This window comes from Opisthocomus hoazin, chromosome 8 (genome assembly GCF_030867145.1).
Source record: "Opisthocomus hoazin isolate bOpiHoa1 chromosome 8, bOpiHoa1.hap1, whole genome shotgun sequence".
Classification (NCBI taxonomy): Eukaryota; Metazoa; Chordata; class Aves; order Opisthocomiformes; family Opisthocomidae; genus Opisthocomus; species Opisthocomus hoazin.
Window position 1 is genome coordinate 73,267,295 of NC_134421.1, and position 27,459 is coordinate 73,294,753.

Below are 27,459 nucleotides of genomic sequence, written 5' to 3' on the forward strand. Positions count from 1 at the left end.
ATTCTGTGAGGGGCTGCCAAAGCCACACGGTGCGGCTGAGTTCCCAGCTTTGCCTTGTGAGCTGCACGTCCTGCATGGGTACAACACAGGGGACAGATACAACAGAGCTACAAGCAGCTGCCACCGCTTTCTGTGGTCCAAAGCACCAGAGAACGCTTCAGCTGTGATGCCCAACCTTTATTTTTCTGGGCCCTGGAGGGAGAACGATAAAAAAAAAAAGCAACGGAGGCTACAGAAGGGGGGGAAAAAATCTATCCCCAAGAACAGGAGAAGCTTAACATTGGGGCAAGTGGCAACACCTCAATGGAACATCAGGGGTGGGTGCTCTGTAAGCGCGGCAGCAGTGACTCCATCAGCCAGTGCTGCTCAGATTAACAACATGAAGACAACGCTACGGTTTATTGAAACATAAATGCAATCTCTTAAAAAGAAACGAAAACCCCAGGGGCTAACCTTTGCCTTTGATGATGGAAGGGGAAGGTAGTAGGAAAAGCCGATTTAAAAAAAGAAAAGGCACTTAAAAATGGTCTTCAAACGAAAAGGATTTTGCACAAACCTGGTGCCGGCTGACTGGAGCTGCTCGGAGTTCAGCGGCCGCTCACACACGGTCTCTAGAGCTAACTCCACAGCGTGTGGAGCACAGCAAGACACGAGCCAGACATCCTCTCCTCTCTGCTCACAGCAAGAGGGAGGGATGTTCCCTCTCCCCTTTTTTTGATGCTGCGTTTCCCGGGACGAGCAATCCGTGAGCTTCCAAGGACCCAGAAAGCCACACGTAAAACCAGCTTAAAACCACACGCAGCAGTAACACCCCCCACCCCCAGAGGAACACGAAGCAAACTAGAAAAAGGCCAACATGTGATGTGTGGGAGGAAGGAAAACAACAAAGCTTACAGGTACACGCTGGAGTCAGATGCTGATAGCCAGGACTGAGCTGGCACGGGTGGCTGGCACCCAAGCACCAGGTAGAAAGCGCTGCAGGTTAAAAGACAGCTCCGAAATCTACGGGGGTGAGTTTTTGCAGTTAGCTCGTTCAGAGCGCGATGCGAGCAGACAGGGTTAAAAAAAGATTCAGCAAAACCTTTTCCCTCCCCTCACCACCCCGAGTAAACTACACAGTAGTCCATTAAGTAGCAACTTTTAACCAGTCTTCCAAGCAAACCTTTCAATATGAAAAGGTGAGGGACACAGACACGGGGTGTTTCAAATCACTGCAACACTGCACCAGAAAAGCTGCACAGGCAAAGCTTCGCTCGCTGCCCCATGCGACGTTCCAGCCGTCTTCCGAAGCTCAAAGAGATGGGAACGTGCCCACGAAACTCATGCAAAGCCTTCAAGCAGCAGGAGTTCTCGGTTTTCTAGAGGGGGAGCTCAGCTGGGCGTTAGCGGGATGAGTGTCATCCAAAGCAAAAGAACGGGTGGGCTGCTGTTCTGCGCTGAACGTCCTCCGTGAGATACATCTCGCGAAAATACTAAGTTGAATGCGCCACGTGGAAGCACGGGCTCAGACATTCACTGAGCTCCCCACCCTCCCCAATTAAGTTGCAAGCATGTGCTGATGACAGTTCGATGGCTGGATGTGAAGGATTAGTCCCAGAGAGTATTTTTGATTAATGGTGTAATTTCGAGATCCATAAATAAAAAGTGGATTTTCAACAAGTTAAAAGTAAAAATTTCTAGAAAGGCATCGATGTATTTGCTGAGTAAGGCGTTGAGCGGGTTTCCTCCATGTTCTTGGCAAAATCATCCACGGTATCCATAAATAGGGGGTGGGAGGGGCCTTCTTGAACGTAGTGTGTCTTGGACAGAAGCATGAGATGTTCTCATTTTAGTCGCTCAACGAGTCCCTGCGTCAGTCCAAGGTGCAAAAGCTGAGATCTGGAGAGAGTTGCCAGATGAGGGAAATATTCCAGGAGCTTCTCCCACGACAGTTCCAGCAGGCTGGGTACCACCAGCCACATTTTAAACAGAGAGCCAGTCCGTTTGTTTTCATGGATGTTGACCACCCCTCCGTGAACGTACATGCAGCCAGCCTAGGTGGGAGAAGGGAGAGAGGGGAGTTACACGGGGCACAGATCGAACTGGCACACCGGAAGGTGCTGAGGAGCCAGGAAAACCAGGATTTGACTCTGGATTCTCAGCTGGAGACTCAGAGAGTGAGGATTCATCATCTCACACACCTTTACGTGTCGGTAAGAGAAATATTGCTGCCTGAGCCAGCCACCCCAGGCTCCCCTCATAGCCAAGAGGAGGAGATCACGCTGCTGAAGGACACGTCTCTCATCCTAAAGCACATACCCACTCACTTAGAGCGCTTTGCTCTGTATTTCAGGTGAACTCTACCCCAAGAAATCAATTTCAGGAGTGGGACAAAGTGTTAACAAATCACTATAAAACCATAGGTAGGTTTCAGCTAAAAAGAACATATTTTTTTTTAAACTAGAACCACACCGTACAAAGACACGCTGCGTTCCCTCTGCTGGCTCAGCACAACCCTGCTCCAGGAACCACAGGAACACGGAGAGACAGGAAAAGCTCAGACGCTGGCCTATTTTGAGCGCTGGCATTTCTTTAGTACACAGGAAAAGAAGAGGCATTCCTGCTGTCCACAGAATCACAGAATCACAGAATAGTAGGGGTTGGAAGGGACCTCTGTGGGTCATCTAGTCCAACCCCCCTGCCGAAGCAGGGTCATCTACAGCAGGCTGCACAGGACCTTGTCCAGGCGGGTCTTGAATATCTCCAGAGAAGGAGACTCCACAACCTCCCTGGGCAGCCTGTTCCAGGGCTCCGTCACCTTCAGAGGGAAGAAGTTCTTCCTCATGTTCAGACGGAACTTCCTGTGCCTCAGTTTGTGCCCATTGCCCCTTGTCCTGTCACTGGGCACCACTGAAAAGAGCTTGGCCCCATTCTCCTGACACCCACCCTTCAGATATTTGTAGGCATTTATAAGGTCCCCTCGCAGCCTTCTCTTCTTCAGGCTGAACAAGCCCAGTTCCCTCAACCTCTCCTCATAGGGGAGATGTTCCAGTCCCCTCACCATCCTTGTAGCCCTCCGCTGGACTCTCTCCAGTAGCTCTTCATCTTTCTTGAACTGGGGAGCCACCAGACACCCACCTGCAGCCACCGAGCTTCCTGGGAAACACCTTTATCAGGCCTACAGTTTCCCAGCAAAAGCTGCATTTATAACAATCCCCAAACTAGGTGACACCCGCTCTTACAACCAAAGAACCTCACTCTCTGCCCTCGCACGCTGCCCTAAGGCGACAAGTAGCTGCCGGAGGCTGAAGTCACAGCTAAACGCATTTCCTGCTGCCTGCTGCTTATCAACCACAGGTCTCTCAGCTTCTAGTTACACAAAAAAGCTCTGGCAATACCAGGCTTCCCATGAGCAGCAGTTTCGAAAGAGGGCTGCTCACCTGCTAATCTTTCAACCCAGGCTGTCTGCAGTATCACAGAATCACAGAATGGTAGGGGTTGGAAGGGACCTCTGTGGGTCACTCAGTCCAACCCCCCTGCCAAAGCAGGGTCACCCACAGCAGGCTGCACAGCACCGCGTCCAGCCGGGGCTGGAATATCTCCAGAGAAGGAGAATCCACAACCTCCCTGGGCAGCCTGTTCCAGGGCTCCGTCACCCTCAGAGTGAAGAAGTTCTTCCTCGGGTTCAGCTGGAGCTTCCTCTGCTTCAGTTTGTGCCCATTGCCCCTTGTCCTGTCGCTGGGCACCACTGGAAAGAGCCTGGCCCCATCCTCCTGACAACCACCCCTGAGATATTTATAAATATTTATTAGGTCCCCTCGCAGCCTTCTCTTCTCCAGGCTAACCAAGCCCAGCTCCCTCAGCCTCTCCTCATAGGAGAGATGCTCCAGGCCCCTCCTCATATTCGTAGTCCTGCGCTGGACTCTCTCCAGTAGCTCCTCATCTTTCTTGAACTGGGGAGCCCAGAACTGGACACAGCACTGCAGATGGGGCCTCACTAGGGCAGTGTAGAGGGGAAGGAGAACCTCCCTCAACCTACTGGCCACACTCCTCCTAATACGCCCCAGGATCCCATTGGCTTTCTTGGCAGCCAGGGCACACTGCTGGCTCATGGTCAACTTGTCATCTTTCTGCTTTTTTTCCTTTTCAAACAGGAACTGCTGTTCACACATGGAGTGAGTCCTTGGAGCGGATGCAGTTTAAAAGCTAAAACTCCGCACCGCTGCTTTTAGAAAGCAAAACATACTGTGTGCTACCGCTCTTTAAACAGCAGCAGAAGTCAAAGCAGTCAACGCAGTGACCAGCCCTCAGCCTCCCTAAAGACGCTGCATCCAGTGGAGGTCACCTCCTTGGTAACATCGGTTCAGCTCTATTTGCAGCCCACGCAAACGTCAGAGTGCTAGGACGAACGGCTTGAACTTCGCCTGTGTAATGAAGAAATGAGTCACTTACTGGTGTGACAGCAGCACAGTGAAAATACACTGGTTCCGGCATGGCAGCTGGGAGCCTGACCCACTGGAAAGTTTGCAGATTCAGCTTCCAGACGTCTCCCAGAATCACTTCTCCGTTATAGCCTCCGCAAACGAACACATCTGTAAGAAAGGAAACCCACAGTGCTTACAGGCCCTGCCATCCTTCATCCAGCAGCTGCAGGACACTCGGTGACTGAAGTCAACGATCACCTTTCCAAAACAGTTTCAGGATCAACAATTATTTCACCTCAACACAAGCTCTCAGTACCTCGCAAATCAGTCCCAGCACACTGTGCATAATCACAGAGGCCACTTACAGAATTACAGAACAGTTTGGGTTGGACGGGGCACTTAAAGATCATCTTGCTCCAACCCCCTGCCATCAGCAGGGACCCCTTCCACCAGCCCAGGGTGCTCAGAGCTCCATCCAGCCTGGCCTTGAACATTGCCAGGGAGGGGGCAGCCACAGCTTCTCTGGGCAACCTGGGCCAGGGCCTCCACCACCCTCAGCATAAAAAATTTCTTCCTTATATCTAATCTAAATCTCCCTTCTTTCAGTTTGAAGCCATCACCCAGGCCCTTGTCCCAGCCCCTCTCCAGCTCTCTCGCAGCCCCTCCAGGCACTGGCAGCTGCTCTCAGGTCTCCCCGCAGCCTTCTCTTCTCCAGGCTGAACAGCCCCAGCTCTCCCAGCCTTTCCTCCCAGCAGAGGGGTTCCAGCCCTCGCATCATTGCTGGGGCCTCCTCTGGCCCCACTCCCACAGCTCCAGCTCTGCCCTGTGCTGAGGGCTCCAGAGCTGGACGCAGGACTCCCGGGGGGGTCTCAGCAGAGCGGGGCAGAGGGGCAGAATCCCCTTCCTCGCCCTGTGCCCACACTGCTGGGGATGCAGCCCAGGGCACGGTCGGCCTTCTGGGCTGCCAGCGCACATTGTTGGCTTATGTCCACTTCCCCTTCTGCCCATGACCCCAACCCTACCATGGCAGATTCAGGGCTAAAACCATTGAGAAGCAAGAGTGCATTCCCACTTTTAGAAGCTGTATTAAGCCCTAGCTAGCCTGAGTTCTTAGGCACCTGGGTTTGATCAGATTCTAGAGGTTTTAAATCCACAGGGAGCAGCCCCAGCCCCAGCTCCTAGTCCAGCTGCCTGCCAGAGGCAGGTCCTTGCTCCCGGCTTTGCCCAAGTTCTAAACTCAGAGGCTTGCACTGCAGCAAAATACTGCTGATGAAGACAACTGGAAGCATCCCCCAGCTCCTGTCTTACTTTTATTGGCACAATTAGCACTCTTAAGAAATGTAATCTGGCATATCACTCCACCCTTTAACTTACAGCTTTCAGTAATGGATCTGAAGAGTTTTGAAAAGAAGGATCAATATTGTAACTGCTTCTTCAGTCCATTATGAGCAATCTGGCTTTTACCAAGTTCGGGGTAATGCATTCTTGGAGCACAAGGAGGCTACAGGCGAGGCCCAAATCTAGTTGAAAGAACACTCTACCGCTCAAAATTGTGGCTAATTGAACATGGACTGCACATGCAGAGCCCTCTCTAAGCTGTGCCTCAAACAGCGCCGCACAAGTGATTTACAGCAACATTTGGAGGATCAAAGTGAAGAACAAAACGCTCTACTAAGCTCCGTGCAGCTCCTAACATATAAAATGGCCCTCGCTTTACTAGAGAATGGAAAGACTCAGGTGCTAACTCTGCTGCTGCCTCATAATCCCCTCCATATGAGCACCTTGGATTTACAACACCACGAAAAGGACCCACTATCAAAGAAATCCCTGAACAATCTCGTCTCCAAAGAACTCGTTTTCCAGCACTTGGCCCCACTTTGCCTTTTGCAGTGGAGTGTAAAGCTAACAGGTTAGTCACCGAGCTGTAGCGGGAGCATCACTTATACCTGTTCGTGAGCTTGCAACCAGCAAGTTGCAAAGTACTATGGAGATCGTGGCTAAAATATGTGGTGTTTTACCCTGAAGTGGCCACTTGAGATTTACGTGTTGCACAAAATACTGCAGAATTCCAGAGAGCGACAGTACTGTGCAGCGCAGAAGTAGATTTGCCTACAGCAGCAAGATCCCTCCTATGAAGAACAGTGCCAACTGGGCAGCTTAAAGCCTGTTAACAAGAAAGAAATCCTCTTCCAGAAAAGACACGTGTCCTGCTGTTCTCTCAAACATGTGTTGGAGGCCAGCATCTCTCAGGCTAGAAAGATGGGCTTGTCACTGCTAGGTCGTGTAAGATACACCGATTTTCAAGAGGCAGATCTTACCATTTTTTATCTGAACACAGCTGTGGCATCTTCTGGCTGCTGGGAAGCCTGAGGAGAATTAAAAAAAAAAAAAAAAGCATCAACTATAGCTGCTTTAAAGTCTTGGGCAAGTGGTGATTTTATGTCAACATATAATCATGGATAGGAGTCATTTATTTCATTTATAAGGGGCTTCTGATTTCCTAAAGTCACAGCTATAACATCTCTAATTTAGCAACCAGCTGCTTCAGGTTTGACTCCTACTTGCTCTCCAGCAAAGGACGAAAAGTGCTGGAATCCCATTCCCCACAGACTCCAGCTCTCAACACTGGCTTGGTGAAAAACAGCAGCCAAAGGCCTACGAGGTTCCAGGGAAAACCCCGCTGCTAACCAGCCCAGCACATGGTTCCTCAGAGGGAGCAGAGATGATGAGTATCTTCTTCTGGGAGGAGAGCCAGCCACTATCATCTTTCTCACCCAGGGAGGGAGAGAAGCCAGACTGCTAGTCCTCACTGCTAAAGCTCTAAAGAAGCAGGACCTCGAAGCCAGCACTAAGTCCCATACTGTACAAGGTTACGAGAAAGGCTTTCAGCCTGCCAGAAGAAAACTGCATCTTTGAGGCACTCTCTGGATCACAGGGAAAACCAGACACGGGAAATTCCAGACTCACCAACTTTTTCATGAGGTTTTGTGGCAATTTCCTCCCAGGTGTTGGTTTCAAGGTTGTACGCATGGATCTGAAGGGACAAAGAGAAGCCATTAGTTCCTCCTGGCTCTCAGATGACGCAGCTGCAGACTCTGACCCAGAGAGCCACTATAAATAACATCTCTTTTTCATTAAGTGTAAAAACAAAAATAGCTAATGGCAGCCAGTGACTAAGCAGGTATAAAATCACCTTCAAAGCGTACCAGCTTACTAAAGCTTTTATCTCAGGCTTTGCTCCTGGAGCCCCACAACTGAAGAAAAAGAATATTGCTTTCAAAAAAACTGGACCAATTAAAACCCACACCTCCAGTTCTCAGAAGTACTTAGAAATATCTAACTCATACTGCATGTAATAAGAAAAGAAATGCAGAGAACAGAGAGATAAAAAGGCATGTTAACTGCTGCAGTTTCAACTTTTTTGGAAGTAGAGCACTATTTTAAAGTCTCCTCATTTATCATGTCAGCATTCAAGATGAATTCACCCTTCCCTCCCCACAGTGTGTTGGAGATAAAAGTTTACCACAAGAAAGGGAATTAAAGCATACGACTGTCGTGGTTTAACGTCAAGGAATTCCTTCCTTCGGCACCTTCTTGTTTTGCCACAAATACAACATTTAGAAATATGTCCTAAGTGTTTTTAAATGAGAATCTTTGATAACAGATCCACAGAAATGAAGCTGTTTTGCAGATGAGTATGGTCACTGGGTACCACAGATGCAGCATTTGTTAAGTCAACAGGACATGCCTGTGGCAACACCAGTCTCTACAGAAATAGGAGAATAATCTGTTCCTAGTTATCTATTTTTTTACCAAGCTCTCCAGGCAAAGCCAGATGAAGAGACTGTGCTGGTTACGCTTCACTGCAGACAATCTCCTATCCAGCAAGCACTGGAGGTTTCCGATTGCCTCACCTTGTCTAAGGAATAAGCTGTCCAGGAAGTTCCACCTCCCAAGATATAAATCCGTTGACCATCATGTGCGATTTCATGTCTGTACCTGAAGGTGCAAAGAAGGATATTTAGCAGCACAAGAAATTAGTGCAAGTGAGCTACAACAAAAGCTTTCTGGAAAATACTACCAAATTTGAGTGGTTTAGGCAGACACCCCAAGCCTGGCTATGCTGTATCAGCCCCTCAGGTTGGGAGCTTTCAGAAGGTGTAGAAGCTTTCATAAGCAATCTGAGCAGCACCCCAGAAGCCTGAAAGGCATTTTCTGACAGCAAAGCACCATGGAAATCAAGTACAAAGATTTATGGAGCACCACGATGGCCCTCAATACTCCATCCTGTTCTCTCACTAAGGTGGTCACTGATTGATCTCCCAGCCCTCCTTCTTCCATGCCTTGCTGCAGATTAGAACACAGGGATCAACCAGAGGCTCTTTCCCTCCTCAGCACTCCTCAGCTCCCCGGGATCCCCGGCTCTGTTGGCACTACACAGTAGAGATCAGTCTTGGAGGAGGCTTCACACCCCATCCCTACATCCCCCTGCCTGCCAGATTGCTGAAGTACCCATCGTGCAAGATTCACAGCCAAAAAACACCACTGTAAGCGTGCCCAGTCTGTGCTCTTTCGGCTTCTCAGTCCCACTAAACGTGTTGGCTCCCCAGTGCAAAAGCTCTCTGAGACTGCCCAGCTTCTCACCTCTCCTCTGGCATGTCACAGGACATATTGTTTGGTTTCAGCTGGACCCACTCTCTAGTGTTGAGGTCTAGTTTGTGTAGGTCGGTACTGTAAATGTAACCAGTTGTTCCTCCAAACACGTAGAGACAACCATTGATGATGGCCATGGCCTGGAAGGTAACAGAGAGAAATCAGCTAGAAAGGACGCGTGACATCAGTCTCTGAAAAAGAGAGAATTCCCACCCTCCCAAAGCAAGACACTGCTTGCAAAGCTCTACCTACAACTTAGGAAATAACGTGTTCAGGAGGAACATGAAGGGCAAGCAAGGACAATACACAAAAGATGGGGAGGGGGTGTTAGTAGGAATGGAAAGTAACTCCATGGTCACAAAATGAGGACCTAGAAGTGGAGTTGTTGAGTTTCAGGCATCAGACAAGACAGATCTGTGCATCAGGGCCTCCCAGGAGCTAAAACCAAAGCACAGTTAACCCTGAATCTCTTCCACACTGACCTTATACAGATAGTGTTACAGAGAATCTTACAAACTAGCTCTCAGATAGCCAGCAGACTGAACAACGGAGACAGCCTGTACAATTCCAAAGCGCACGGGCTATCAGCCTGCTGAAACTGCGAAGGTGGTGCAGAGACGTCAGCGCCTTCTGCTCCCAGCTGCCTGTTTGCCAAAGGCCAGCTCGAGCTGAACTGGGGAAGGGGAAGACTACTTTCCTCCCCCCTAAGTGTCTGGCGCACATCCAAATGAGAAATCAGTCGGGTTATCAATGTCTGCACCACAAGTACGTTGGCAGCTTGACTGCAAAGCACAGCAAAAGCTGGCAATCACAGAATCACAGAATAGTAGGGGTTGGAAGGAACCTCTGTGGGTCATCTAGTCCAACCCCCCTGCCGAAGCAGGGTCACCTACAGTAGGCTGCACAGGATCTTGTCCAGGCGGGTCTTGAATATCTCCAGAGAAGGAGACTCCACAACCTCCCTGGGCAGCCTGGGCCAGGGCTCCGTCACCCTCAGAGGGAAGAAGTTCTTCCTCATGTTCAGCTGGAGCTTCCTCTGCTTCAGTTTGTGCCCATTGCCCCTTGTCCTGTCACTGGGCACCACTGAAAAGAGCTTGGCCCCATTCTCCTGACACCCACCCTTCAGATATTTGTAGGCATTTATAAGGTCCCCTCACAGCCTTCTCTTCTCCAGGCTGAACAAGCCCATTTCCCTCAACCTCTCCTCGTAGGGGAGATGCTCCAGTCCCCTCACCATCCTTGTAGCCCTCCGCTGGACTCTCTCCAGTAGCACTTCATCTTTCTTGAACTGGGGAGCCCAGAACTGGACACAGTACTCCAGATGAGGCCTCACCAGGGCAGTGTAGAGGGGAAGGAGAACCTCCCTCGTCCTACTGGCCACACTCTTCTTGATGCACCCCAGGATCCCATTGGCTTTCTTGGCAGCCAGGGCACACTGCTGGCTCATGGTTAACCTGTCGTCCACCAGCACACCCAGGTCCCTCTCCGCAGAGCTGCTCTCCAGCAGGTCCACCCCAAGCCTGTACTGGTGCATGAGGTTGTTCCTCCCCAGGTGCAGGACCCTGCACTTGCCCTTGTTGAACCTCATCAGGTTCCTCTCTGCCCAGCTTTCCAGCCTATCCAGGTCACGCTGAATGGCAGCACAGCCTTCTGGTGTATCTACCACACCTCCCAGTTTGGTGTCGTCAGCAAACTTGCTGAGGGTACATTCTAACTCTTCATCCAGGTCGTTGATGAAGAAGTTAAACAAGACTGGGCCCAGTACTGACCCCTGAGGGACACCACTTGTCACCAGCCTCCAACTAGACTCAGCGCCGCTGATGACAACCCTCTGAGTTCTGCCATTCAGCCAGTTCTCTATCCACTTCACCGACCACTCATCCAGCCCACACTTCCTCAGCTTCCCTAGGAGGATATCATGGGAGACTGTGTTGAAATCCTCCTCTGAGAGTGAATCTAGTTTTTTGTGCATTGTGCTCATCCAGGACACTATAGACAGTTATAAAAGTTGTTATCCTAATACAAACATGACCTACTAAACACCGTTTTCATGTATAGTCTGGGGTTTTAAAGGCTTTGAGGAGGCCACAGAGCAAACTCAGAAACTACCAACCACTCCTTAAACCAGACTTACTTTTTCATTCAACTGCATCTGGCATTTAGTAAACAAAGTTTGGCTTTTCTAAGCACAAGAAAACTATTCCTTTCCTCTGAAATCCCAAAGAGCCAAGACTGCTCTATTTCTTTGTGAACAATACCTGCCTTTCCTTACATTTATGTACACAGAGAACAACGCCGGTTACGAGCAGGGAAGAGGATCCCCGAGCTCTCGCCCCTTTTCTGCGACACACAGCGCAGCGTACGCAGGCACACTCAGAGTGCCTCGACAAGGGCTGTGCTTCGTACCTGGCCATAGATTCGATTGGGTTTCTTCCCTCGGCAGCTGAGCAGAGCCCATCTTTTGTACTTGACGTTGCAGACGTGGACGTCGTTGCCATTGCAGTCCCCAAAGGGGATCCCGGTGCCCCCGAACACGAGCAGGTTGTTGCCATGCAGTACAACTAGGAGAGAGAGACAGAGCAGAGATACTTGTTGCTGTGAGACGCAGTCAACCAGAACGACTCTCTGCTCCGGGGACAGCAGGCAGCGAGTGTTCAATATTGTTCAAATACCCTACAATTCACACAACGCATTTACAGCTTTGAAATGCTCTAGAAGAGAAAGAATGCAAGCTAAAACCATGGTAACCAAAGGCCTGCTTTTAAAAATGACTAGTGAACAAAACAGATCTATTTTTGGATGCTTTGAGACACCTGATTGCACTGAGCACCTAGCTGCTGAAAGTGCAGGTGCCTTGCAGCTATCAAGTTAAATCACCTCTCACACTCGAAATTTTTCTTTCCCTCTGCCTCAACCCGAGCGAGAGGGGAACAAAAAATCACAAAACCAACCCAAACTCAAGTCCCGCTTGCCAAAGAGTTGGAAACAGGATCCAGATTTCCCAGTTCTTGCCTGGTTTTGCATTCCACTAGGGACACCGACTAAAATAGCTCCAGGAGCAGGCTCATAGGAATTGAATTTCGGTACGTACGTGACATGGAGGCTAGTTCCCTGGGCATGTAGCCTTCGGTGCCCATCTGATGCCAGGTGTCTGTAGCAAAGTTGTATCGCCAGAGTTCCCTGAAGAGCGGGTAGTCTTCATTCTCTGGCCCACCCGACTCATCATAGTCGGGATTGTAGCCCCCAAACACATATAGGTTGGCATTATCTGCCACGCAACGATGGCCGCTTCTTGCTGGTGGAGATCTATGGCCTACAGCAAAAAGAGAAGGTAAAATAGCTTCAGTGAAATGCCAGCAGAGGAGCCGAGCTTGCACCCGAGGGGCAGGACTCTCCAATGGTGGTCCTCCAACGAGAGCGATTGGTGTTTGGCTGTAGAGAAAGATCCCTGCAGCCAGGAGGAAATGGCTCTGTAATGACAGATCCACGTCTCCAAGCAGGAATGGGGAGAGCCTCTGCGTGTCACCATCTTGTTCGTGTCCGCTTCAGTCCCTGGACCACACCTGCCTAAGGAGACCTGTCTGCAGGTCGACACATGACAACTCTTCCACGTGACAATCCTTCCGTCCAAGCTGTTTCCAAGCTATCTCACAAATTCCCCCTTCTGTCATTCTGTACGGCAGATTCCACTTAGGAAACAGTTCCAAAAAGTTTATATTTAAAGCTACCCGGGGGAGAACAAAGAAGGAAAGTAACGATTTGCTCTCCCTCCTACACAAACCTTCTCTCAGTTTCTTCTCTTCTGCTCCTTAAACCTTGTATCTCAAGGAGGCTCTTTCACCTTGGACAACCCTGGGCTTCCTGAACATCAAGCAACGCAGGTCTGATACAGCAAGTCAAAGTCTGCTCACAGATAAAGGCATTTGCACTGTGAGGGAGTGCAGCAGGGAAACCATCTGAGAACCTACAGGTTGAGCCTGACAAGTGCCGGACGCAGCCTCTCCCATACTGAAGCCCTCTGCCTACCCACCCTCTTCCCTAAAAACCAATGGAAATAAAAAATGGGGAGAGCAATTCAAGCTCAGGTCTCAACTGGAGTAGATAAAACGAACGATTCAGTCCAGGAAAATCTGCTCCAGTGCTCCGTCACCCTCAGAGGGAAGAAGTTCTTCCTCGTGTTCAGACAGAACTTCCTCTGCTTCAGTTTGTGCGCATTGCCCCTTGTCCTGTCGCTGGGCACCACTGGAAAGAGTCTGGCCCCGTCCTCCTGACCCCCGCCCTGCAGATATTTAGAGGCATTTCGAAGGTCCCCTCGCAGCCTTCTCTTCTCCAGGCTGAACAAGTCCAGCTCCCTCAGCCTCTCCTCATAGGAGAGATGCTGCAGTTCCCTCACCTCATCTTTCTTGAACTGGGGAGCCCAGAACTGGACACAGCACTCCAGAGATGGGGCCTCACCAGGGCAGAGGGGGTGGAGAATCTCCCTTGACCTGCTGGCCACACTCCTCGTGTCTTGAGAATATCTTGAATATCTCCCCAGGATCCCATTGGCAACCAGGGCACACTGCTGGCTCATGGTCAACCTGTCGTCCACCAGGACACCCAGGTCCCTCTCCACAGAGCTGCTCTCCAGTAGGTCCGCCCCAGCCTGTACTGGTGCATGGGGTTGTTCCTCCCCAGGGGCAGGACCCTGCCCTTGCCCTTGTTGAACCTCATCAGGTTCCTCTCTGCCCAACTCTCCAGCCTGTCCAGGTCTCCCTGAATGGCAGCACAGCCTGCCAGTGTATCCACCACTCCTCCCAGTTTTGTGTCATCAAAAAATGACAAGTGATCAAAAAGTAATTCTGAGCTTGCTCGAATTTGATGCACACCAAACAACCGCAAAACAAATGAGAAAGATGAAAGGAACAGAAAACAATCAGGGCCTTGAACAAAAGAGCTGGTTGTGAGACACAGGCAGAACATCTCAAGCTCACTTAAACCAGGAAGGCTCCAAAAATCATTTTTCCTATGCATTACAACAGTGTATAGGGAAGAGAAACTCTAAGCTTCATCTTGAGAAGGAAGATAAATAATAAGTCCCCTAAAATGCACAAATTCAATGCATAAGCATCACTCTCCCAAGCACATCCTCTGCTTGTTGCACCTCAAGATAGGCCCACTTCTGTTCAGCTGACACTAAAGAGCGAACCAAAAAAAACATCAAAAGAAGATCCCCAAAGACCCTTCACCCAAACAAACCAGCGACCTTCACCACCCACCTGCTCTCACAGCTCTTTTACGGACTTTTGGGATGGAACAGGACCCAGAGAAGCACCTGGACTTGTGCAAAGCATTTGACACTGTCCTGCACGACATCCTTGTCTCTACCTTGGAGAGATATGGATCTGATGGATGGACCACTCAGTGGGTAAGGAACTGCCTGGATGGTTGCACTCAAAGAGTTGCAGTCAATGGCTTGAAAGAAGAAATTCTTCCCTGTGAGGGTGGTGAGGCCCTGGCCCAGGTTTCCTGGAGAAGCTGTGGCTGCCGCCTCCCTGGCAGTGTTCAAGGCCAGGCTGGACGGGGCTCTGAGCAACCTGGGCTGGTGGAAGGGGTCCCTGCCCAGGGCAGGGGGGTTGGAACTGGATGACCTATGAGGTCCCTTCCAACCCAACCCAACCCAACCCAACCCAACCCAACCCAACCCAACCCAACCCACTCTATGATTCTGTGATCTAATGAGAACCCATCATGTTTTCTTCTTAGAGCCTGTTCCAATTATCAGCAGTGAATCAGACATGCGGAGCAATAACAAACGAGGCATCAAGCATCTTTCCCACAGGAAAGGTGAAACAAATTATTTGTCCAGACCGAATAATGAATTTTAACTCAGCACAAGCAGCTTTGCTTAATCACGTCCCCTGTTTGCTGCTGCTTTAAGCTCCAACTCTTGTCCAAAATTAAGCTGCTCTACAGGGTTCGGACAAACTCCTCGTGGCTATGTTTTGACAGATTTGGGTTGTTTCCAGTAATAATCGCATCTTGCAGCAATCCCCACTTAGAAAACTAATAAGCACTGGCTGAAAAAGAGGGCAGGAAAGTTAAGGAATTAATGGAAAAATCTGCAGTCTTTGGCCCAGCTACTGAGACAGCGCAGTGCCACTGGGTACCTGGAGCGGCGCGGGGTGGATATTACAAATACTAGCAGCGGCAGCCAGGAAGCTACTGGCCTCAGTGCTGGACTAAACTGTTACACAAATATTACGTGCTTTAGAGGTGATTCACAAAGGGAAGGAGAAGCATCCGTCCCTTTGGGCTTTTTATTTTAAACTCTGAAAATACCCAAAGAGATGGATTAATTTTGAAGTGAACACATTGACAACAAAGGTATTTACAATGAAAGGAATCATTCAGACTCTTCTAATCGGAGAGGACGATTCATCTGATCTTGAATATCTGCTAAAAAAACCATGCTTGAGAAGTGCCTGTGCCTCTCTGCATATCCCAGCAAAGGCCTCGCGTGTCTGCGCTCGGCCAAAGGGAGCTCATCCTGCTGGTTTCTTCTTCTGTGTTGGTCCTGAAGGTCTCCAAAAAGAAGACCTGAAAGAACTGAAATGGGAGCTTAATTCCAGGGAAGACCGGGAGCGTTGAGCACACACTTTGCAGGGAAGTGAGGATTTAATTCAATCACCCATTGAATTTAAAAGGTGTTAGGGAATTAGGAGTTGAAATATTACATTAACTATAGATCCTATTTCCCTCTAGTTGTAACACTTGCCATGAGAAATTTCCAGAGAGAAGAGAGGAGAATAAGGCCGAGTTTTATACAAAGCCAACAGACTAAACAGTAAGAAGCATAATTCAAAGAAAATAAATTAAAAAGCAAAATCAAGGCGGCTGTCTCTGCCATTCACCTCTCAAAATTAGAAAGGGAAGACACCTGACTTTGCCATAAAACCCCAGAACAGTTAAGCTTCAACAGAAAGGGATCAATGTTCGACGCATGCAGGTCCTCGAGATAGCAGGACGGGTACATTAAGCCTACACGCAGCCCAGGTGCTTTCACCTCTTGCCATTTACCTAGAAACCCATCTCCTATCTTTAAAAGATTATTTTTTTTCAAGATATTCTCAAGACACAGAAAGGGCATCAGAAGCCAGAGCTGGCTTCAAACAGATACTTGCAAGTACCCAACTGAGATGGTCCAAAAGGACCACCCTTCCCATGCAGCTGCTCCTGCTGCAAACCACATCTGCCACCAGTTCCCTGCCCATTCCCACTACTCTCACTCAAAGGGCTCTACACTACAGGAACAAATTTTTCAGTTAAACTCTCACTCAGTAACTGCCCTTGGTCAGAAGCTAGGGATCCTCATGGCAGAGGTAGCAGCAGAAAGGATGCCTGTCCCCTGGTCATGCATTCACAGCTCAGCTGCTGAAGGGAAATCCACCATCCTCAGCGTTCAGTTGAGCACCAAACCACGGAGGAGAGCGGCCAAAACGCTTCCTCCCGCTGTGCCTGCTACACGGCGCTGACTCCCAGGGAAAGGAGAGCTGGGAATGCCAACCAGAGCAAGGTTTCCAAAAGCTCAGGGCCAACCCCTTTAGCTACAAACACAAGCAATTTCATTTCGCTCTGCTCTAGAGTAGCAGATTTTGTGCTCTACTCCAGCAGAACCCAGCTGTGCTTGCTCAACACCATGCTCCACATGTAAGGACCGACTTCTCTCCCAGGGCTTCACACTTCCAGCCTGATGTTTTTAAGCTTTGCTCTTCACTAACCCCTTCATCTCAGCGGACCAGACCCTCCTGCTGGCAGAAGCCCAAAGCAGGTGACATATCTACTCATAAAACAGGAAAAAAACTACCCAGCACATCTTCCCAGTCACCTACGCAAGCACACTGGCAAATGTATTAACGAACTAAACAATGTTCAACTGAGTTAAACTGTCACCAAACTCTTCTATTCAGAATTGAAATGACCTCACTTCAATTCAGAAAAAAAGTCCTAGAAAAGAGAGTCCTCCAGTTATGCCTTTTTAAAGAAGGGACCTGTAAAAGCTGAACCTATTTAAGAGTTAATTCGGATTAGTTTCTTCAGCAGACAAGCTCTATGACTTGCACCTCCAATAAAGAGCTGCATTTCCATTTAATTACATTTTATCAGATGATTCACGTCTCCTACTAAAATTCTTCATGCAAGTTTTGGATCTGTTTTTGCTCCAGCATTGGTGGTGCGCAACGAGCATATTACACAAGCGCAAACTCTGGATGGTGGAGGAAGATGGAAACACCCAAGGGTTTGCTAACTTCCTCCTCCAGTTGGCAGAGCCCATCTCCCCAAGAGCTGAGCCTGCCACAGATTAAAGAAGCGTCTGACACTAAGCGAAGCCCAGCAAAGCACCATCACCGTGAAAAGCTGCAAGTCACCGGGCCCTGCTGTGAATTCTTTGATGCCGGACATGGGAAGCAGCAGCACCATGTACCAGGTCAAGACAGATCTGTGGGAAAGAGATCATGAAGCTGGTTATCAAAACGGCTCTGAAGTGGACGGATATCATTTGGAAAGCACTTGCTTTCCCAGTTTAAGACTCCAAAGCAAAGCAGGAAGGAAGGATGGGAAGGTGCATTCACAGGGAGACTCCTTTTCCTTAGTCCTGCAGGCAGCAACGGGAGCTATAAAACTTTCAGAGAATAAGAAGCTCCACAAACAGAATTAAATTGAAACATCGTGACATAATTAAGGAAACTCCTAATTTAGGACTAAGCTATCTGATAGAAACTTGCTTGCTGGCTACGCACTGACCTGTTAACACCCTGTTAAATTCACCCTTTTCAAGTGACTCAGAGGGAGCTGCTCAGATGGCCCAGATTGACTTTATTGGTGTGGATGCCCAGCTGAATACCTCTCCTGCCAGAGGTATTATTAGAACAGCAGGAGAGTAAGCAAAAAGGCGGCACGAATATCTATTCCTCAGTTTCCTGATGTGACGCAGCACACTGACTGATGCACAAGACATTCGTTTCCTATCTCTCCACAACTTTGAATATAGAATGGACCTGGGGCGAGAAGGAGAAGAGGACAGAGATGTTCATTACGAAAATGTAAAGAAACCCTTCGTTTTAGAGGAGAAAGCGTCATGGTCCTGAATGGTATCCAAGAAGACCGCGGTGCAAAATGTCCCTCTTATAGGGAGGGCAAAGCTGAATTGCACCTGCTAAGCCATAAATGTTGTTCCTATTCTGACTAACACAAGCATCAAAGCTTATTAAATTCCAACTCTGGTGCCTTGACAGCTACAGAAATCTACGGAAGGCCCAGAGAAAAAAAAAACACCACAAAAATCCCTTGGCATCAGCAGATTACTTGAAGTTACAAAGCAGATTAAATGCCACCAGCATGCCCAGAACCACAGCACGTGTCAACAGCCACGCTCAAGTCTACTGGATTTATCTACCGCTCTTCAAGAGCTCTGTGATAAAGAGGAAGAAAATTTAAACTGCGAAGTACCAAGTGGGTGCACTGAATCACACACAGTGCAAACGTAAGGCGCTTCAGACCGAGCAGCACAAAGACAAGTTTCGAAGAACAAAGGCGGTTTTTTTCCATTTGATTATGCTCCCTTTCGTGACTGCAGGAAAAAAAAATGTTGGCATCATCTCACTGGGTAGGTTAAACAAGAGTGGAGTACCTGCTATTTGAGTTTGTCAGCTAGCCAGCTGGCCTTTTTTTTTCCACACAAGAGGGGAAAAAAGGTCTAATTAGCTGAATTCATTTCTTAAAAATAAAAACCAACAATGAAAGAGTTGAATACAAAGCTGTTTTGAGAGCCTGCCTAAAACTGTCCTCTTTCTTATCATGACCATGCTGCCAGAAAACAAACCAAACAAATAAATCTATTAATCAATGAGAAGCTCTTGGCAGAGAGTGAGGTCTGCCTATGCCACCAGGTTCTGCAGAATTTAGTTTTTCTTTTTAAGGGGGTTTTCCCTAATCACAACCATGTCTCGGCATCAGTTCCCAGCAAACCGACGCAGCGCTGTTCTCCCGAGGTGGCAAACCCACAACCACTGCCTCCCTTTCCCAGCCAGCCTCGGAAGGAAGAGGCCAAGGGCCTGGGCTGTCCCACCACCCGCTCAGAAACCCGTAAGGAGTAAGGAAAAGAAGAATGACCCCCATAACATCCCTCGCCAGGGCCAGGTATGAGGCTGAGCTGTAGCCAAAGCAACCTGCAACAGAAAAAAAATGAATCCTAGATCCTTTGAGAGTAAAGATGAGGGAAGTGAAACTCCTAACCTCACGCTTACAAGGCAACTCTGGACATGGAACCAGGTCAAGCTCTTTTGCCTCCACAGCTACCAGAAAGAGATTTGGCTGTTGCTAGCAGAAAAGCCAGGAGCAGGACTAAATAAACACACTCCTCTTGCAAACACACACCCCTTCCCCGTGGGTCACTGCCTTGGGGCTGCAACTGTGACGACGTTCCCGCTTCAGGACGCCCCATTTCCAAACTCTGCCACGGGACGCTGCCTGCTCAGGGTGCGAAAAAATCTCGCGCAGTCAGGCGAGCAGACTCCTAGCCTGGGGTGTTGATTTTAAAGTTTTGCCTTCTTTCTTCCTTCAGCCTTAGAGGATCACTAGGCCTGTCTGAAACTGAAGCACAACTACAATGTCTCGACACGCTGCTTGCCCCATCCCAAGTCAGGGAGTCAAAACATTTATTATTTTTTATGATTTGTTTTTCCATGTGCTGCTTGCTTGTTTCACGCAACCATTCTATTGCTTGCTCATTTGGCCATTTAAAGACATTGCTGTTCACAAAAAGGAAAGCACATAAGATAAAGGCAACAGAAATTGGGGAGAACTGTCTATTCCATTCAGAATACACAGGAAACGATCCCCAAAGCCAAAACCAGTCATTAAAGGCCAATGTGAAAGGTTTCACTCTAATCTTCAGGTCACGTCTGACCCCAAGAATCTGTATTTTCCTTATAGCACGTGGCTTTCTCAACAGAAGCAGCAAATCCTCATGTTTTTTTTCCTTTTCCTTCTGCCCAGTTCATGTTAAAGCAGCCAAAAAGCAAAGGAAAAGAGCAGGATGGAGGTCCTGCCGGCAGCGGATGGAGCCAGGGGATGCTCTGGCATCTGGAAGCTCAGAGTTCGGCGCTGCAGGGAGGTAGTTGCTCAGTGCAGGGTTTTTTTCCCCCTGTAAAACAAACCTTCCTGGGCACTCGGGAGAATGGTGAAATGTATTCATGCGGTATCAGCTGCCCAGAAGATGTCCACACTCAACATCATCTCACGCAGGAGACCGGAGTTACAAAGGACAACTGGTCTCGAGTTCAGGGTTTCCACATGCAGGTGGGATTCAAGGTCAGAACAAACTGCTGGCTTCTAACCTTCAGAAAAGAAGTTTCTCCAATAAAAGTTACCAATATTTCTAAATCTTGAGGACAAGTAATCATTTTGGTTTTTTTCCAGCCAAGTTGCATTTGAAAAAAAATATTCTACATATTTTTTACCAACACATCAAGTTCTTTAAAGATTCAGAGACTTCAAAAATTTGGAAATAGGGGCACACAGAAGCTTACAGATTCCTACCACTAAATGAAATTTGCTTCAAACACACAGACCACCGTTCGTTAAGATGACGGCAGTTCAACCATAAGCTCACGATGGCCGTCCAAATGTTTACAACCAACAGTATACACCCTACTTTAAGCTACCCATTTAGAGCCTCACCTCAACCTCACCGCACAACACAATGCCAGGTCACCAATAACGATGTTATTTTACCAAAATCTACCCCAAATTTACCAAAACTTACCCAAGCACCGGCTATCAGCGTTCACAACACAGCGTGGCATCTGCGTTTTCATCTCCAACGCATGCTCAAGGCAGCAGGCCAGAGAAAGAGCAGACCTACGGAGGCGATCGCACGCTTCCGCCAAGTAATTCTCCTTTGCAAAATTAAAGATTAAATGCTGCTCTACCTGTAGTTCTTTGAGCAATATTATACCATGGGACAGAGCAAGGGAATGCAGCCATCCCATGGCATAGGGAGAAAGCATCTGGATTCAAGCTCTCGTTGTAGCTAACGCTGGGCAAGTTCCCAGTTCATTCCTTGACCAAAGCCGTATCGTTTTTCTTCTGTAATTCGATGGATTAGAGGTTGCCACGCACATCAGGTGAGCTGAAACAGATCAACGTTGAGGACCTCCTCCAGCTTAAACATTTGGGGCTGGCAGCAAAATAACAGCAAGGATCACGTTCTGCCAGGCTACAACAGGAAAACGCAGCCAAAATAGATTGCTAGAATGACAAAACATATTCTTGAGCTGCAATCAAAGCACGGATGGTTTTAATACTCTGAATTTTCATTCTGGTTAAAGACTCGCACCTAGAGAGATGTTCCTTCCAGAACTACAAGACTATTTGCTATTTTCATATTTACTGATGAAAACCAATTGCAGGTACAGCCATGAAACCTCTAGATTTTACGCGTGGCCCAGATTGGGATTTGGAGACTACGCTAAAGTTCTTTAAATCAAGTCTCTCTTTCCCTCTCCTCCAGACCACCCAGAACAAACCAGGTTTTATGAATTCCTGGAGCATAACCAACAGATATTCAGGTGCAGCTCCAAATGCCTCCCAGAGCTGCAACCCCAGCACCGCCTTTTATAAGCTCCTTTTTTTTCCTCAACCTATTTTAATCACGATATCCACTGATAGGTCATTTGCAAAGTAAAGCATGCAAGAAGTTAGCGCAACAAAATTCAGCATGAGGTTTTGGGCAATGGGCACAAACTGAGGCACAGGAAGTTCCGTCTGAACATGAGGAAGAACTTCTTCCCTCTGAGGGTGACGGAGCACTGGCCCAGGCTGCCCAGGGAGGTTGTGGAGTCTCCTTCTCTGGAGATATTCAAGACCCGCCTGGACAAGGTCCTGTGCAGCCTGCTGTAGGTGACCCTGCTTCGGCAGGGGGGTTGGACTAGATGACCCACAGAGGTCCCTTCCAACCCCTACTATTCTGTGATTCTGTTTTGGGGAAGGGAAGGGTAATTTTATTTTACAAAGTCTTTAAATAAGCTGGTTCTAGGATGTTCACACTCACAAGCACCAAGTACAACCAAGTGATCCGGCCAGGATCTCTTACGTACGGCACAGAGGATGAAAGGACAACTGCCAAGTCCTCATTACGATTCCTGGGTTGTTCTTCATTTAGCAGGACAGTCTAGTTTTGGATGGGTCTTTTATACCCTCTGGGAACCTCTGGCTCCTACAACGAGATGCTTTGGCCTCAAGAGTTTTGCTTCCTTCAGCTTCCATGAAGTTTAGACAGGTCTGCTGCCTATTGTCAGCGTTTCCTCATTTTGAGTTTCTTAAAAGTTCTTCCTGTCGGGCTGACAGGAAAAGGAACGGCACAGGCACCGAGCCGCAACCGCATCGACTCTGTCCTGTTACCAGGGTGTAGCGTCTTCTGCTCGTAAGACTTGCCCCAAACACGCTGCCTCCTTCCATCAATCTGCGATCTTCAATCCTACTAATCCCAGCGCAAGGCTTAGATTACACCGCAATATTATTAGCATTACTGCTAGCAATATAATTTCTATTTCAAGCAGTATTTTTGGAAATACAAACTAAATAACTACAGGATGTAAAGCTAACAAATACAGTGTGGCTTTTGGTTCCCACCTTTTCAAAGTAATGAGCCAGCAGTGAACAGCTATGGGGTGTGTACGCACCCTCTTCACTGCTCCTTACGGCCTTCTAAAGATGGCACCAGAATGGGGGTTGGAGCATCTCTCCTATGAGGAGAGGCTGAGGGAGCTGGGCTTGTTCAGCCTGAAGAAGAGAAGGCTGAGAGGGGATCTAATAAATGTTTATAAATATCTCAAGGGTGGGTGTCAGGAGGATGGGGCCAAACTCTTTTCAGTGGTGCCCAGCGACAGGACAAGGGGCAATGGGCACAAACTGAAGCAGAGGAAGCTCCATCTGAACATGAGGAAGAACTTCTTCCCTCTGAGGGTGGCGGAGCACTGGAACAGGCTGCCCAGGGAGGTTGTGGAGTCTCCTTCTCTTCAAGACCCGCCTGGACAAGGTCCTGTGCAGCCTGCTCTGGGTGACCCTGCTTCGGCAGGGGGTTGGGCTGGGTGACCCACAGAGGTCCCTTCCAACCCCTACTATTCTGTGATTTTCCCTCCTACCTCATTTTTCAACACCCAGAATAGCAGATTTCAACATCTCCCTCTACATTTACAATTTCTGCAAGAATTCTGAAGGACGTTTAGGTCAAGGGCTGAAGCCAAAGCACTGCCAGCTCTTGAGCGAGAACAGGACAAGTCAATATTGACTTTGACTCCAGTCTTCAAAGCTTCATCTCTTTCATACTGGCCAGACAAAATAAGATTGTAACTGATGTAATTAGAGTCCCTTACAAACGTTTGGATAAGCAGGATGTGAATGAGTCGCTGAGAACAAGGTTTAAAACCTGTTTGTCCATCCAGCTGCGTTCAGCCTCTCCAGATCACACAGCTCCCTTCCGCGGCACGCTGCCCGTGCCTGAAAAATACCCAGGAGAGAAAGCAGTTGCGCCTGGGACCCCGACGCCCGAACGACTCTGCCCAGGGCCGAGGGCAGCTGGGAGAGGCCAGAAGATCCGGCCAAGGATGCCAAACACAACCGGCCAAGAGCCTCTCAAATACCTGAAGTCTCTAACGCAGTGTTTCTAGGAGAACAATCATTCTGACATCCCAGCTGTGAGAGCTTTCAGGCTGCGATCGTCGTCCAGAACAGGTCCGCTTCTTTATCTCGGTTTTTCCGAGACTTCTGTTTTCAAAACTCTTCGTAGCAATCACGTATTTCAAAAATTTCTACAAGCCTGCAATTGGTTGTCGATATTTCCTCTGCTTAGTAAAACAGGAACGGGATTGTAATACAGAAGACAGCACCCCAGAGCGGAGAATAAATAAGGATTCCTTGTGAGTGAACTGTTCTTATCGAGAAACCAGAGCAAAAGAGGAAACGTTTGCCCCAGAAATATACATATATATTACAGATTGTGGTGTGTTTTTACACTGAAATTGTTTGGTTTGGTAGGTTTTGGATTGTTTGGCTGTTTTTTTAAATGTGTAAGGACAATAAAGAAAGGAATTCTGGAAAATTAGAACCACAGAACAGCCCAGGTTGGAAGGGATCTGGGAAGATCATCTGATCCAACCTGTTGCGGGAAAAGGAGCTGAGAGATTATTCAGCACCTTGCCCAGTCACATCCTGGAACTCTCCAGCAATGGGGACACTAACACATCCCTGGGGAGGTCATTCCAGTGACAGACTGCTCTCGCTGTAAAAAATGTCATTCTTAAATCGAGATGAAACCTCTCCTGGTGCAACCTGTACCCATAGCCCCTCGTTTTCTCCATGTAGCTCCTCCGAAAGAGCCCCTCTGTCCTCTTCGCAGCCAGAAAACTGTGATGAGGTCCCTTCCCAAGCCTTTCATTCTCCAGGGAGAAGAGACCTGACTCCTTCAGCCTTTCCGCACATGTCAGGTTCTCCAGCCCTTCGACCAGCTCCTTTGGATTCTCTCTGCTCTGTCCACCCCCTTCTTGACTTGTGGAGACCAGAATTGGACACAGCACTCCAGGGGTGGCCTGACGGAGTAGAGCAGGATGATCCCATCTCTCTTTCTCTCTGCTAGTAATGCCCCTGCAGATGCAGCTCAGGATCAGACTGGGCTTCAGGCTTGCTCCCCCATGTGACACAAAGGGGTTCAGGATATCTGGGGTTTTTATTGTGTTTTTTTTAAATACGTATTAGAAACTCTGAATCTCTCCACATGAAAAAAAAACTCTGCTGTGACTGCTACACTGGGAAAATTATAGCTCAAGACAAGAGCATAAATGCTGAGCATGCAAGAGGCAAAGATATATTTAGGTCTCCAGATCGTTTCTATCCACCTAACCCTGAGAGTCTGATGAAAACACTGCAAAGATTTAAAAGTGGACAGGAAGGTTTCCAGTGAGGAGAAGAACAAACCACACACCACCTATATTTGACATTTTTGATCTTTCTAAAGCTTACCAACACCTAAAAATAGCTCCCTCCTTTCCCTTATCCAACATACAATTTTACACATTTAAAGAGTCTGTACCCATCATGGGGCAGCAAAAACACAAAGAAATTGCCTTTTTTTTTTCTTTTTTTGAGCTGTTAAGCCATCAACGAGACTCTTTTGGAGACGCTGCTTGAGAAATGCCCCCTATTGAGAAACGCTCCACAGAAATACTCGGCTTGAGAAAGCAAACAGGGAAGCACAACCCCGGCACCACTTCCCGCTAGCTGCCTGCTCACCTTTCATAATCATTTCCCCGTGCAAATGAAATTCTCCGGAGTGTAAAAGGTGACAAAAATTTAAAATCTTTCCTACAAGTAGGTGGAAAAGGAGAATGTGACAAAAGCAGCGCTTCAATCAATGTGCATGCTCTCGCGTTTTACTAAGAGATAGCGGAGATCTACTTCAAGCAACACACATGGCTCAGCAGGAGCAAAAGAGCTCTGCAGGGAGGGACGTCGCGAACACATCCAACGCCAAAGCGTGCTACGAGCTCTTCGCACGACAGTAATTACCTATAAAACCAGGATTAAAAGGAGACAGCATGCTTTATGGAAAGAGTCATGAGCATTGAATGGTGGGGGGAAAATGAAGGAACGCCTCCTGGAAACTCTGAAAGAGAACCGGGAGGTAAGAAAACAAACCTGGCTGGAGGAAACAGAAGGAGAGGGAAAAAATATTCCTCCTTCTCTATCTCAATGGTTATATAAGGGCTGCTGCTGGGGCTCTATAAATAGGACGTTAACAGGTGTCAAACGGGGAGAAAACTCCAGCAATCAAACGGGATTTTTCCATCAGGCAGTTTTTTAGCAAGCTTGACAGCCAGCTTCGGGTTTGTTAAGGCTGGCCTTCAGTGCCAAGGCTGAGCTGAACGGGGGTAGTTTGTCCCCAGGGCCGCAGCGTCTGCCCCTTCCCAGGCGGCGGAGGGCAGGATTCCACATCGGGACATAATCCACATTCAAACGCAGGATTGTTACAACCGTGTCAGGAGGATGTGCTACTGGTTAGCTGAAGCGAAAGATTAAAATTTATGAACACGAAGATAATCAGCTCTTGTGTTACCAGAAAAGGCCCTTATCACAGACGGAAGGAAACATGTTTGAGAATTTGCCCAAAAATAGAAGGTGTGGAGCCACTTCGCAAATTCACAGCGGTCTTGCACGAGGCTGGAAGGCGTCCTTGCTGCAGATTCAGATCGTGACAGGTTTCACAGGGATGGAAACACGGACTCCGGTCTGAAAGCCCGTTCCCAGCCACTGCTGGCATTCCAGACATGCCGAATGCAGGCTCCTACCCCCGAGACAGCCAGGGGCTTCACGTCCCCCACCGAGGAATCTGAGCGGCGGGGCGAGGGGCAGCCAGGGCAGAAAAGGATGCCCTGGGCCTGGGGTACCCAGTTGCTGGGTGGCAGCACCCCAGCACCATGTGGCCCTTGAGGAGAGGGTGCTATGGAGATAAGGAGGGGGGAACACCCTAAACCAGCTGGGAATATCCCACCATCACAGTACCACGGGGTGCCCCATGTCCCTCCCAGTACCACAGAACCATTGGGATGGGGATGACCTCCCCACTCCTGCGATTGTGGGTTAACCCCTGCCTCCCCATGATGTCCTGGGGCTGCTGGGATGGGGTGACCCCACACAACCAGAGACTACGGGGTGTCCCCTCCGCACACCAACACTGCTAGGAGGGAGGTGGAAAGGGGGAAGAACCGTCTTTCCCAAGGCACAGGAGTGGGCTGACGTCTCATCCCAGGGCTCTCTGGCAGCCTGGACCCCCCCATCCCAGCATCACCCCTCCCAGGACTGCGAGGCTCTCCCGCCCCAAAACCCCTGATCCGTTAGGATCGGGGCTGAGAGGGTGTCACTAGGCGTTAGCACAGGGCCATCCAGGATCCCGGGGTCACTGAGCTAGGGCTGGCCCCTGCCCGGGACCGTGGGGTACCCCATGTCGTCCCCCCCCGTCCCGGGTCCATGAGGTATCCCAAGCACCCCCCCTCAAAATGTCCCGGGGACGGCGGTGACCCCCCCACATGGGACTACGGGGTATCCGTCCCCTCAGGGCGGCAGAGACGGAGATGTCCCGGTCCCCAACACCCCGGGGCCTTGGGGACGGGGTCATTCCCCCCCCCCCCCAGCCCCGTCCCGGAACCGGCCGCCACTCACCCGCCGAGCGCGGCCTGCACGGCAGCTGCACGAAGCGGTTGAGGAAGCCCCCGCCACCTCCCGCCGCGCCGCCCGAGCCCTCCCTGACGCCCTCCCGGGCTCCATCCGCCGCCGACATGGCCCCCGTCCGCTCCTCCTCAGGGCGAGC

The 27,459-nt window shown here is 49.1% G+C and overlaps 1 protein-coding gene across 1 annotated transcript; it reads right to left on the minus strand.

The window, feature by feature from the left end:
- Positions 1–162: 162 nt before the first annotated feature.
- KLHDC10 (kelch domain containing 10) lies at positions 163–27,458 on the minus strand. The gene is made up of 9 exons (XM_075428992.1): positions 27,312–27,458; positions 12,148–12,369; positions 11,463–11,617; positions 9,048–9,196; positions 8,318–8,402; positions 7,371–7,437; positions 6,722–6,769; positions 4,432–4,571; positions 163–2,033 (listed from the first exon to the last, which is right to left on the minus strand). The coding sequence occupies exons 1-9, from the start codon at positions 27,427–27,429 to the stop codon at positions 1,824–1,826; spliced, it is 1,194 nt and encodes a 397-aa protein (XP_075285107.1). The 5' UTR covers positions 27,430–27,458; the 3' UTR covers positions 163–1,823.
- Between the last annotated feature and the right edge of the window lies 1 nt (position 27,459).

Bases quoted from the DNA above. Each gene is read 5' to 3' on its own strand.
- KLHDC10 (XM_075428992.1), bottom strand. From the start codon at position 27,429: ATGTCGGCGGCGGATGGAGCCCGGGAGGGCGTCAGGGAGGGCTCGGGC. The intron at 11,618-12,147 runs GTACGTACCGAA...TCTCTCTCCTAG, and splicing joins GGAACTAGCCTCCATGTCAC to TTGTACTGCATGGCAACAAC. The intron at 8,403-9,047 runs GTGAGAAGCTGG...TTGCACCTTCAG, and splicing joins TGTGACATGCCAGAGGAGAG to GTACAGACATGAAATCGCAC.